This window comes from Nyctibius grandis, chromosome 11, assembly GCF_013368605.1.
Source record: "Nyctibius grandis isolate bNycGra1 chromosome 11, bNycGra1.pri, whole genome shotgun sequence".
Classification (NCBI taxonomy): domain Eukaryota; kingdom Metazoa; phylum Chordata; class Aves; order Nyctibiiformes; family Nyctibiidae; genus Nyctibius; species Nyctibius grandis.
This window is the reverse complement of record NC_090668.1, coordinates 25,581,050-25,595,033: the sequence shown is the minus strand read 5'-3', so window position 1 is coordinate 25,595,033 and position 13,984 is coordinate 25,581,050. Positions and strand designations below refer to the sequence as shown.

The 13,984-nt window shown below is 44.9% G+C and overlaps 1 protein-coding gene across 1 annotated transcript in view; it reads right to left on the bottom strand.

Moving 5' to 3' along the window:
* SMAD3 (SMAD family member 3) overlaps positions 1–13,984 on the bottom strand; it is an 81,343-nt gene that overhangs the window by 23,087 nt on the left and 44,272 nt on the right. The window contains exon 2 of the mRNA XM_068410098.1: positions 383–576. Coding sequence (XP_068266199.1) covers positions 383–576 — 194 coding nt within the window. The remainder of the gene's footprint in view (positions 1–382; positions 577–13,984) is intronic.

The window sequence follows — 13,984 nt, the reverse complement described above, 5'->3', positions numbered from 1 at the left end:
GAGCTATTCTTAGATCCACTTCAACTTAACAGTAAGCTTATCCTTAATTTAATACCAACAATTAGGGGTGCACAGAACACTGCCATAGCTCATACTTGTATCTAGTATGTGAGTTGTTTACGTGCACACAATGCCACATTAGGAACCTGGCAACAACGCAACCTGCTCGACTTGGATTTTATCGATTTAAAATGGTATCTCCCCCCTGAGTGCAGATTCATAAATTATTCTACGGCGTACAGTAAGAGATTACCATCAATAATAGATACACTTTGGTTTTAAAACCCTACGCCTGCTGCTTTATTCAATTTCAAAATGCACTTATAAATCCCTTATGCTGGTACCGAGCAGCTGAGGTATCCGCACGTAGGGCCAGCAGTACCTGGGGTTTCCACTCTGTGGTAATGATATGGGTTCACACAGACTTCATCCTTCTTCATGTTAAAGGCATACTCGCACATCTCCATGGCACGCAGCTCATGGTGGCTATGAAGGTCTGGCCACCGCCACAGCCGGCAGTAGATCACATGGGGCAGACCTTTCCGGTGAGACACTTGCAGCCGGCCATCTAATGATCTGCAGGCAGAACACAAAGAGGACAGCAATTTAGACTATGTGTAGTACTGACCACATCCCATCCCACACTGCACAGGGGAACCTACTGTGAAGAGTGCAGACTTCAGCAGGAGGCTCAAGCATAGTCTGCCCAACCAACGCAGTATCCTGACACAGTCCCAGAAGGTGCTAGTCACCAAAACCTGCTGAGACAGTGCTGCAAGGAGGCATCCTGGTCCCAGTCTGCAGACCAAGAAGTACATCTGGGGGAAGAGTGGTTAGAAAGTGGCCCGGTGGAAAGAGAGCTGGGGGTGCTGATCGACAGCCAGCTAAACATGAGCCAGCAGTGTGCCCAGGTGGCCAAGAAGGCCAATGCCATCCTGGCCTCTATTAGGAATAGTGTAGCCAGACGGTCTGGGGCAGGGATCGTCCCTCTGTACTCGGCACTGGTGAGGCCGCACCTTGAATCCTGTGTCCAGTTCTGGGCCCTGCACTTCAAGAACGATGTTGAGGTGTTGGAGCGAGTCCAGAGGAGGGTGACGAAGCTGGGGAAGGGTCTGGAGGGTCTGACCTCTGAGGAACGGCTGAGGGAGCTGGGAGTGTTTAGCCTGGAGAAGAGGAGGCTCAGAGGTGACCTTAGTGCAGTCTACAACTACCTGAAGGGAGGTTGTAGCAGAGTGGGAGTCGGCCTCTTCTCCCAGGCAACTAGTGATAGGACAAGAGAACACAGACTCAAGCTTGGCCAGGGGAGGTTCAGGTTGGACATTAGGAAGCATTTCTTCTCAGCAAGGGTCAGTAGCCATTGGAAGGGGCTGCCCAGGGAGGTGGTGGAGTCACCATCTCTGGAGGGGTTTAAGAAAAGCCTGGACATGGCCCTTAGTGCCCTGGTCTAGTTGCCATGGTGGTGTCAGGGCAACGGTTGGACTCGATGATCCCAGAGGGCTCTTCCAACCTGATTCATTCTGTGCTCTCTGAAAACTGTAAAATGTTTGTTTTATATAACAGCCCTGCTCTGGAGTTATTAATTTTCTGAAAAGAGGTTAATTTGGAGGCAGAGACAAGAGCTACAGCAAGTAAGAATACATCAATTTAGCGGTACTTCTTAAGCATTTATACGTGTCCTGACGAACAGGCCATTTGCACAGCTCCCAACAATTTATGCTGTGCATGGAAAGGTATTGCATCTTAACATAGGTGCTAATAAAACTGGACTTTTAAAACACAGAGGGACAGGAATTTCCCTTGTGACAAAATCATCCAAAACTGACAGAGGTACCTTCTCTTTAAATAGTGCTCACGAACATCACAAACAAGCAGGGCTTCCACTTTCATTTTCTAAATTGTAGCTTGAAAGCAAAAAATAGTTTTTCTTCAGCATTGCTTACTTCTGTTGTCACATCTAGCCCCTGTCTCCTCCAACTCATTTTTCAACTAATCCTATTCTCACCCCAGAACAGTCAGTTCCTAGAGAACCTTCCTGAACACGAGCGTGTTCAAACCCTCTGCAGCAGAGGAAGGAGTTGGAGCAGGGTCTCCTCCAGCCTGATTGAGGGCTCCACTCCCTGAGCCACTAAACGGGAACTGCCCCCAGGCACTTTCTTTGAAGTCTAACCCTTCATTTCCCTTGCTTTTCTTAATGGCTGAAATGAAACACTTCAGGGGTTTGGGTAAAATGAAATATTTCTATTTTTTAATTTGTCAAGGAAAGAAAAAAAAAGAAGAAAATTGAGATTTTACTCGGAATTATTTCCCTTGGTTCTCTGTGTTGGCAGCCAATGTAGAAAAACCCAAACCAAACCAAAACACACAAACAATTATTCAAACAGTGGTTGCGTTCGTCTTGGCTGCCCTAAGGGAGTTTTCCCAAAAGCTTCCCTGGCAGAGCTTGGTAACACACACACCTCTTGTAAACACTGCTACAACAACGAGGAGGGCAAAAAGCAATCAATTCAAGCTATTAGTGACAAGCACTTGATTTAGGGGAGCAGGAAAACACGTCACGTTACTGCTATGTATAAAGTATACAAGGAGTCTATGCCATCACTGAGGGACTTGCTGCGACAGGTTATAAACCATCTAAAACCTGCAAGTACCCTACAGCCCTGAAAAATGCACAACGCCCACAGTTATTATTATTAGCACATATCTATAGTATGTTTTTCTTCATATTGTGCCTGTTATTTATGGGTCATGCATTCTCTTCAGGCTTCTCTGGGACAGGGTGATCAATCAGCTGAGTATCTGGCACATTCTCTTACGCCAAGCTCCTTCCGAGGACAGGAAAGCAGAAACCAGTCTTCCCAGGTGGAAGACCCACAAGGAGGGTGCCAGCGTCTAGAACTGGTCTCCTGTGGAAGGTGGCAATCTTAGTATTGAGTTCAATGGGGCCAAGACTTGACTTAAGTGATCCCTAAACTTGTCAGTGTGGAAAAATGTTAAAAACGTATACCAAAAGTGTGAAAATATTCACTAAATTTAACAAAAAGAGAGTAGGTTGAAACATAGAATCACAGAATCAATCAGGCTGGAAGAGACCTCTGGGATCATCAAGTCCAACCATTGCCCTGACACCACCATGGCAACTAGACCAGGGCACTAAGTGCCATGTCCAGTCTTTTCTTAAACACATCCAGAGATGGTGACTCCACCACCTCCCTGGGCAGCCCCTTCCAATGGCTAATGACCCTTGCTGAGAAGAAATGCTTCCTAATGGCCAACCTGAACCTCCCCTGGCCAAGCTTGAGGCTGTGTCCTCTTGTCCTATCACATGAGGGTCAAGGAGAAAAAAGCAGCCTCAGAGAGATTATTCCAAGTATCCCACAGGAGACACAAGCGTGGCAAGTGTTCTTACCGTTCCCAGTCACCATCAGCAGCACAGTACAGATGGACACCACAGCAGCACAGACACCTGGGTTGAGGTTAGCAGCTGAGAGTGGAGGACTAACACAAAGTGCATGTGACTTTGGGGTTACTTGCAAGGATGGTTCTCTCCCTACATTTCCCAGGACAGAAGAAACTCTTTATACCACCTACAACAAACTTCCCAGTCAGCAGGAGGGTAAAATGCGCTGCTCCCCGTCAGCCCAGGGTTCTTGGTAGAAGCTATGAAGTCTTTACAAAAGATAACCCAGTACATCTACATGCCTGACTCGCTCTCTGGATGCAGTGGCCCTTGCCACCCAGGTTCACGGAGCCCTTACGCCAAATATAATAACGTCCCCCTCTCCCCTCTCCTCCCAATAAGAAGATAAGGTAAAAGAAATTATATTTCCCCAAAGCCCTGGGGACCAATTACATTTTTATGATTGTGAAATCTCTCCTCAGGCTCTCTGTTACAGGAATTGGGACAAAACAACATCCTCTGCATGTTCTTGGGAAGAACATGGGTAAGTAACAGGGCAGCTTTATTTCTTTCTGCTGTTCTGCCCCAACCCTCAAGGAATATTTTCTCCAAATCAACAAATAACTGGCACGGCTGAGATGGGACACAAGATTAGATGAGCAAACACCGTGCTCTACTAAAGGCAGCTTTCTATGTAGATACAGAACTTCAGTTACCAAAGTCAATTGCCACGTCTTTATTAGCTAATTGAATGCCTATTGGTAGATGCAAATGCTTGATATCAAGCACAAGAACTGGCTTAAGTACCTGGTCACCTCACTTACAAATGATCTCGGCTGCTGTCTTAAGGGCAGCTGTGCCCAGCTACCAGCCTAGCACTGCCTTGGTCAGATGGTCCTGTCCAACACATTCCCATTCCCACAGTCCTGCCCTATCTCCTCCCGTCCTTCACTGGCTCCTGCCCCCTCGGAATCATACCACTAGCTGGCTCGGGTCTCTAACCTGGCAGAAGACTATCCACTTTTTCACGGGTTAGCAGGCTGTAACAGTTCTTGAAGGAACATGATGAAAGCTGAAAGCTGGTGCAAGATGCGTTAGTATATACTCGTGTTAGCATGCACCACAGCTGAGGATGCATTTGACTGGCTCACCATCTCTGGAGTCCACAGCCCTCAGGGATGACCCAAGCAGGTGTCTCTCCCATCCATGTGCAGAGTCATTGGATAATAAACTCCATAACGCACATAACTTCTACCCTTTCTTGGTCCTGTTCAGAAGGACAGTCTGTTCTGTTCTGAAGGCTGAAGTATTCCCCAAACCACGAGAGCTCAGCACATCCAGGCTTCATGAAAATTAGCAGGATCTAAGCATCAAAATTTCTGTTGGGTTACTGAATTGTTTCTCCCTCTTACCTTTCTTTTAAGCAGCCTGTGTTGAGCAAGTCTCCCTGTACAACTGAGTTGACACATCTATTATTCCATACTACCCAACAGAATTTCTTCTAAAAATACCAAAGCTTCTTTGGCCAAAAATTCAGTACTGGATGGTTCTTTCCAAAAGCAGCACCATTTATTTTGGTGAGACAGCATGTCTTCAAAGTGTCTCTATATTGCATGGTGGGATTAAATAGCAAAGGCTGTAAAGAGCTCTTCTTTTCACAGTGCCAATGTTTAGACCGAGCGGGTGACGCAGACTCTCACTGCCAGAGGGGTTTCTAGTGCATCTTTCATAACTAGCACGTATCCTGAACTTGCAGGATACGAACGCTAAAATATTGTGATCCACAAGCCTGTTTTACTAAGGGAAATATGATGAGCTGTAGTTATCACCGCCTGCGAGTGTGAGAGCGTGTAGGCTATGAGAGCCTACAAGATAAAAACCAAAGCCAGAACACAGTGAGATTGCTGAGCTGATACCAGTTAGCAGCAGTTTATAACAAAGAACTGAATTCAACAATGATTCAGAAAAACAAAGTCCTGATATGACAAGACAAAGAAGAAGCAAAGAGGAGGAAGACAGCGGCTCAACGATGTCAAGGATCAGGCCATTGAGAAGAATGGCAGAGACCAGCACTTCCCCACCTGATGATGACTATGGGGCCAGCAGACCCGCTGTGGCTGTGCTGGGGCAGGAGAGCAGACTGATGCCTCACACATGTTTGTCCCAGCCCACGTTGTGGGTGTTAGCAATAAAGACAATGACTGTGCACCCATACCTGCATGTAGGAAACAACTAGTAAGACTCAGTGCTTGGTAAAAGATGCCCAAGGAGAAGTTAGTCAAAGGCTTGAGGGTTACAATACGGTGCATTCAAACATGATCAAGAGGTGCCCAGCGAAGAGGTTACTCCACACTTAGGGAGTGGAGTTATAACCAGAGATTAAAAAATACTGAATGAAGAAAGAGAGACCAAGACTCCAGGAATGCAGTCAGGCGATTTAATTGCTTGCACAACAGCACAAGGCATGGGCAGGACACCATGGCAGTGTCCATAAGAAACAAACCAAAAAACCCTCAGGCTCAACACCTTCAGGACTGATCCATCGTTATATGGTGTTACAAGCCATATACCAGGAAAGTTTAACACATAAAACTGCTACTCCAAACTGTCCAGACTACTGCTGCTCAAAGAACAAAGGGCAACAGTGGCTCTTAATAGCAAAAACAGAGAAGGGAGAAAAAAGAATGACAGAAACACTGAAGCTTGCTTTTTTTTTAAAAAAAAGAAACAAAAAAAAACCCCAATCCTCTGTAACTGTCTGAAAAAGAGCAAGGAGTAAATAGGAGAACATTACATCGCATAACAGGAATTTTATTCCCAGGCCTGATTGGGGTTTTTTTGTTGTTGTTGTTTTGGGGTTGGGTTTTTTGCTGGTTTTGTTGTCGTGTGTGGCTTTTTGTTTTTTTAAACCTGATTTAATTTGTAAGATCCTGAATCAGGACAGAAAGAAAACCAACCCCCACACTTCAAAAGATGTACTTGCCATTTCTTATTTTCCTCCTTGCGCATTTTGCAGCTCTTTCCTCTAGATGGGTAATGAAATCTCTTCCTTGCTCCCATTCTCCTTCTTTAAAGTTGAAATCAGGGGAATGCAGTAGTGCTATTCAAGCAAAGTGATATAAGGAATATGATATTACAGGGGTTTTTGTCAAGGTTCAGATTTACTCCATCAGAGATCCATTCCCTCCCTTGTTGACACACATACACTCCTGTTTGCAAAACACATCATTTCTGTATCCCTGTCATTAATCTTCCAAGAGAGCAAAATGCCTGAAAGCTCAAGTATCCAGTAACACCAGCATGTGCAGAAAGGGGTAAGGAAAAGAGAAAAACAATCAGGGAGAAAAACAATCAGGAAGAAAAAGTTTAAGTTGTGTATTTCCAAGGGGTTCTTATTAAAAACGTGGAGCAGAAGCTGGTTTTTAAAACCATGACAAATAAGTTGCCAGTATGCTCTAAAATGCACTAAGAACTATGGTCACAGGCTGTGATTTTCTCTTAAGCACAAAACACAGTAAGTAGCTCCTTGCTGGCCCTGCACCTGGTCTACACCAGGAAAGTAAGCATTTATTCTTGTAGCAGAATCTGGCTTTTGTGTGCAGAGCACCGCAATATCCACAGGGCTTCACTGAGATGTTGGATAAAATCTCAACTTTCCCTGAATAGTGGCCAAATGAACAACAGTGAACAAAAAAAAAAATGACCCATGCAGCACATTTGTAATTCAAAAGCTGATCCCTTGCCATCTCTTCCCCCTCAATTTGCTCAGCGTCACTACATTTTCCAATTTCTGGTGCAGTTTTAACAGTACTGTCATTCAAGTCCTAGAAATAGAAGTAGCTGCATCGAACTGAGGCTTGCAATGCACATTATCACACTGCCATAGAGGAAACTAATAATATTTCTACTTAGCCCTTAAATTTATAGAAGATTAAAAGAATTAACAAACATCTAACTTGCAACGCATCTCTATGGAGAGGGTAAGTTTTTACTACCCCTAAAGCAATGAAGTCAAATGATTCTCTTTGAAAAGTTCTGGGCCCCGCACTTCAAGAAAGATGTTGAGGTGATGGAGCGAGTGCAGAGGAGGGCGACCAAGCTGGGGAAGGGTCTGGAGGGTCTGACCTCCGAGGAACGGCTGAGGGAGCTGGGGGTGTTTAGCCTGGAGAAGAGGAGGCTCAGAGGTGACCTTAGTGCAGTCTACAACTACCTGAAGGGAGGTTGTAGCGCAGTGGGAGTCGGCCTCTTCTCACAGGCAACCAGCGCTAGGACAAGAGGACACAGCTTCAAGCTTGGCCAGGGGAGGGTCAGGTTGGACATTAGGAAGCATTTCTTCTCAGCAAGGGTCATTAGCCATTGGAAGGGGCTGCCCAGGGAGGTGGTGGAGTCACCATCTCTGGAGGGGTTTAAGAAAAGCCTGGACATGGCACTTAGTGCCCTGGTCTAGTTGACATGGTGGTGTCAGGGCAATGGTTGGACTTGATGATCCCAGAGGACTCTTCCAACCTCATTGATTCTGTGATTCTCCCAAAGCAAAATAAAAGTTTATGTCAGAGCCAGCTGACCCCTCCATGCTATCAAAGATCCCTGATATTTTGTGCTGGTCACTCTCTCATCCAGACTGCTTATTCTTCCCACTAAAGTCCTCCTTTGGATTTAGAAGAAAAACACATCTCCTCTACGTTTGCAGATGGTAACTGACTTCAGATGCTTCTGACCTTCCCAACGAGTTGCTAACAGGAGCGGATGGACGCGCTGCGGCAAAGGCATGATGAGGAAGCAACGGGCAAAGCGTGGGAACCCGTGCAAAGATTATCACAGCCTTCGGGGACGGCTGCGTGTGTACTCACAGGTAAGCACAGGATGGCAGCCAGCGGGCAGCACAGCTCCACGCATCTGCTGGCCATCAAGTCTTCAACAGAGACTGCTACAATCTACAGCCTGCAGTATCAGGTAAAGATTTTAAAGGTAAAGAGCAATTCCTGTTTCTTCTGATGCTGCATAATTCTTCTACTCAAGTCTCATTTGTTCTGGATTTGAGAAGTAGCTGACAATACAGAAATTACCAATATATCTTGCATGGGCTTCTTGCTGCCTATTTACATCTCAGTCTTTACTAAGGCTTTGCAGACTTCCCCTTCCCCCACTCGAAAGCTGAAGAAATACAGCACGGAGAGTTGATGTCAGGATCAGATTATGACAGCATGAGTCATTTATTAAGATTCCAGTAATGCTAAGCTCTTTAGCAGGTGCCTTGAGACCATATTTTTCAGAGTCTAATTTCAGATTCAGACATAAGTACGTTTTATTGGTTTACCATAAACTGCCTGTCCATTGTTGCTTCTCTAAAGCTGCCTTCAGCTTGTCCTGTACTCCCCAGCTCTCTTCTCCAAGCTGTGTCCACTTGTACTCCCTGCTGGCATGCAAATAACAGCTTAGTTTAATTTAGATTTCTTTAAAGCTACAGGTAGATCTTCTTTTGTCATGCAGTATCACAATCTAAATATTTTTCCTCTGTACTTTTTTACTGATCTCTGTTATTTACACCACTTCTGCTTATGCCACAGCTACAGGATATTGGCTACTGGCTATCAAACCCCGCTCCCTTTCCTCTATTTTTAGCCATTTTGTAATTATATGCCCCTACATCTCTTTCATCTCCTCCTTCTGACAGCCAGTAGCACAGAAGATAGGTGCTTCAGAGGCCCAACCATGCGTGTCCTTCACCCTCCTACCCCAGAAAGGACATAGTATATCCTAATGCTTAATTAAAGCTTAATCATAAACCCAGTTCTAAACTTCCTAATATACATCCCAATATTTCTGCCATCTACACTTCTCCAATTGCACTTGGACCTGCAAGGTGGATGGCAGTCCTCTGAAAAGGTACACTACTCTCCTACTACTGACATTTCCAAGGAAAGCGATGAATTCCCCAGCAAAGGCACAAAACTGAAGACAAGACCATTTCTGATCACTGCAGCAGGAATCCCACAGGTCAAATGTCTCCAGTGGTACCCTCAGCTGTCAGCAAAGCAGGGTAAAAACCACCCCTAACTATCCTGGTTACTACTGCAAGAGGCAGGTAAGGCAAGCTTTATTTTGGTAAGAAAGTGGTAATTCACTACTACTAATTTACCATGAACATACATCAGTAGAGAATATGGGATGTAACTGGAATCCGAGGCCAGAAGTGTTTCTGAAGGTATCACATCCAAGCCCTTTCCCAGTTACCTTTTGGGGAGCAAATGTGACTTTTTGTGCGATTTAGACTCCTCTAAATTTTAAATCCAGTTTCTCTAAGCAGTTCCGGGCCTTTTATTTATTTCAGCAAAGTTTATTTGCCCAAATCTGTGTCAGACTCATCTAAATTTATTTGTGCTTGAGCCTTAAGGGGACGGGGGGTGGAGGAAAGAGAGGAAGAAGGTCAGCCTCTCGAAAGGAGCGTGCCTTTTTGAAAAGTCATTTCTCATATGAGCTCGTCATTTCTTCCCAGAATCCTGTGTTTAACTCCAGTCATGAAATGCAAAACCCAACACATTCTCATCCAACTGAACCAGCAGCTTCCTCTCTCCGAGGAGATTCCAGGCATACTGACGGGTCCGTGTATTTGTACGTTCAGAGGAGTTTCATAAGGAGAAAACGGATGGATGGAAATGCCAAAGAGATTCAGATAATCTTCCATAACACCGAGTGCATTCAAAACAAAAGTATTTTAAGAAAGACTGAATAACTGGAGCACATGGTCCTGCTAGCAATCAAAAAAAAGCTGCTGTAAAACTCAGTTACTCTGTTAGCTTCCATGGTACTTATACTGATTTACATTTAATATCTAGCTTCAACATGCATTTTCTTGATATTGTAGGGAAAAAAAAGCTTTTTATTTTCACTGAAGTCAGGAGAGCTTTGGAAATTAGCATGAGCTGTCAATACAGCCCAACTAAAACCAGAGCAAAAGAACAAAGAAAAGAATTTGCTGCTTAATTGCTGAAAGAGAAACTAATGGACTGCACAATGTTGAGGTAGAAATCTCACACCAAGAACTGTTGCCCCAAATATATACATCTGCTAACAAAAGCAAACTGATTATCATAGTGAGTGCTGAAAAATGACAGTTTTAAGACCTTGGACTCGGCTTCACAGTATATACAATCACCAGTGCCTTCAACAGAAACTTCATATAAATTCCAGGAGTCGGAACTGACTTCTCAGACAAATGTTTGTGCATTCTATCAAGTTGGGACAAAGCCAACATTTCGTATGGAAACATTTTTGGTGGTCCTGGGCAAAGAACATGTTTACTTTATAGCAGATATAACTAAAAATACACTGTGCTACAGCCTCCAATTATCTTGTTTGGAATAGTTTGAGGCTACTTGCGGTTCATTGCTGTTATTTTCTTTATTATATAGTGAAAATGTTGCTGCTTTTCCTGTAATTTGAAAAGCAGCTATTTCAAGATTTGACATCTGTGTTTGTACCTCCCCCGCAGGGATAACAAGACCCAGGGTGAAATTTTGCAGAGTGCCCATCTCCCATTTTCAAAAGCAATTCAGGTGCTTAAGACAGAGATCGGTACTTTCCTTGAATTACGTAGGCCTGTAAAGTCTACCATTAATTCCACTGGCTCTACGTTATATTGCTTTTCAAGCTGGTTTAACAGCAACTCAGATACATAATTATTTGCACAACCAGTACTAATTAACAGCACACCACAAACAAGGGGACCCGGTCCCACAAACACTCACGCTTCCGCCCAAGAGCCTCCCCCACCCCAGGGATGTCCTTTGGGATCCATTCAACAGCAACATGTGCTCAGATGGCTCCGTGCTGAGGACCTGTTCTTCATTAAGGCTGATCAACTTTAAATGAAACGCAGCTTGCTTACAAAAACTTTAGTCTGGGTTCCTTAGCCTTCAGTCTCTCCCCTTCTCCCAAACAATTAACCACCTCTCTTTTCCGATCGAGCTTTCCCAGCCTCCGACCCGCTCCGGCATCCTGCGAGTTATTAATGAATCAGTTCGGCGTGAATCATTTCCCATGTGCAGGCTGCGTGTTTCAGCACAGAGCACATTCTCACAGACTTTCCTCCTCGGTCCCGATGACAAAGAACTACCTCCGCTACCAAAACAAGCCTTGAAGTTTCCGCAAGGAGTTAACAGAAGGTGTGTGCCGTGTGAGAGAGGTGAAAAGGGTAGTGGAAGAAGGCTGTGTTAATTTTACAACTCTGACTTCCTTAATTATGACTCACCAGCAACGCAGGAGAAATCCAGCTTAAAAAGTAAAGCTGAAGGAGTGTGATGTCTTAGGGGAACGCTGCAGATTTAAGATGAAACGCCTCATTAAAAGCCCACAGAAGTTGGTAATTTACAGTCTCTTATGTCTGTAGTTACTAGTGAAATCAGAGGCTCAAGCCTGCAAGAGTTCACGTGTATTTGGAGGAAAAACTGTAAACATCTCTGTCTCATAATCACGTTTTACAACACATCTGAGGAGGGTGAGGAAAGAGAGGAGGTGGTGCTAGGGGCTCTTGGGTTGTTAGTTTTATTTTGGGGGACTGTTTCTATACAATAAGAGAAGAGGGTTATTTGTACCAGAGAGGTGGAAAATGCTTCAGCTGAAATATTTTTTTTCCCCACCAAACACTCTTAACAGCAAAAAAAGGAAGCTGTGTATGTGGCCTACCTGAAAGCTTCCTTTCTTCTAGTAAATCTACAGATCAGTTGAAAGGGTTTTTTTCAGGCTGCCACTCGCAGTGTAATAGCCCAGCAGACGTGCCATGCAGCAAGAGAAAGTTACTCCCTCAGCCATCCAGTCCGGCCAAGATAATGATCTTATTCATGGAAGCCAAATCCTGCTTCCCTAAATTACATATTATGTTAAAAAAACCCACACTGAAACACTTTGAGAAAAGGAGAGGGGAAGAATATTATCCCCGTGCTGCGAGGCACGAGGAATTCCCTTGCTCACTAAAAATCAGACTTTCACATGTTGTTGCTCCATCAGGATGCACCATTTCCCCACCAAGATCTGCAGCACTCACACAAGCACAGATGTTTTCCCTCTATCCTCCACTCCCCCCTGCCCTAAACTGCACCAGCTCCACGCTGGTGATAAGGCTGGAAGCAAGGATGAAGAATTTCAGTGCTTAACTCTGACTAATGCAGGATGTGTGGGAGAGCAGCGCGGCGGCATGAATAACAGCTCCATAAAGCACGTATCAGTATCACGCTAAGTCATTCTTATCATCCAAACAGGATCTCAGGCGTGTGTGTGCACAGTACCTTTCCTGTAAAGGTTTTATCATTACTATTTCTTGCATGGAAATCCAACTGGTATGACACAAAAAGGAGCAGGAAAACACAAGGAGCTGAAATCAACATAAACAAATACCTTATTTTCATGTAAATGTCAGTAGGAATAAAAACTTGAGGCAAGAAGTGATTAAAGAACAGTCCAGAAAAAAAGGACACAAAAACAAGTCACCCTTTAACCACCACAGGAGACACAACTGTTCCCAAATGAGATGTTTTTCAAAAGTTTTCCATGAGGTGTCCACGACGAACAGCTGAAAATATCAACTGCATCAAAACTCACATTTAAGTAACAGAGAGACATTTCAAGCAGCTTTCCTGTTGTCATCTCCCCCTTCCCTCTCCAAACTAAAAAGAATATTCACATCCTGGGAACCTCACTGGATAAATGCTTAAACCTTAAGCTTAAACTAGAAGCAGATCTAGAGCTTGCCAGAAGAGGGGAACAAGGAGGGAAGCAGACTCACAGGTAAATATTAGTTTGTACTTGAAAAAGCCAGAGCACATTTTAAAGCTGCTTTTGATTTTCATGCCAACTTCACATCGTCCTCTGTCAAACGCCGGTAGAGCGGGGTGACGCAGGGGGAACGAGCGCCTGGTGTCTTTGGCAGCCGGTCCAGGGTGACAGTGACACTGCCAGCCATTATCAGCCAAATTATGGAAAATGATCAGCAGAATTCCAGAAACAAGGGAGGTTTTTCTTCCTCATTTTCTTTTTGGCCCCTCTTGGCCGGTGCCTTTAACGCCAGCCACACAGGACTCCGGCTGGGCTGTTGTCTGGGGTTTTGGCCCTCACAATAGGGGCAAGGAATGCTGTTTGGGAGTACAACTCTCCTCCTCTTTGCTCCCATCCGGTAGTCACACAGGCCTCTCTTTCCCAGGCCTCCTATCACCTTGCCATCTGGCAACAGAATCCCAGAATCAACCAGGTTGGAAGAGCCCTCCGGGATCATCGAGTCCAACCATTGCCCTGACACCACCATGGCAACTAGACCAGGGCACTAAGGGCCATGTCCAGGCTTTTCTTAAACACCTCCAGAGATGGTGACTCCACCACCTCCCTGGGCAGCCCCTTCCAATGGCTAATGACCCTTGCTGAGAAGAAATGCTTCCTAATGTCCAACCTGAACCTCCCCTGGTGAAGCTGGAGGCTGTGTCCTCTTGTCCTATCGCTAGTTGCCCGGAAGAAGAGGCCGACTCCCAAAGGCAACCTTCATGAGTACTGGCCTGAGCAATAACGCTAGATAAAAACTGGAAGCTCTTTAAAGCCACA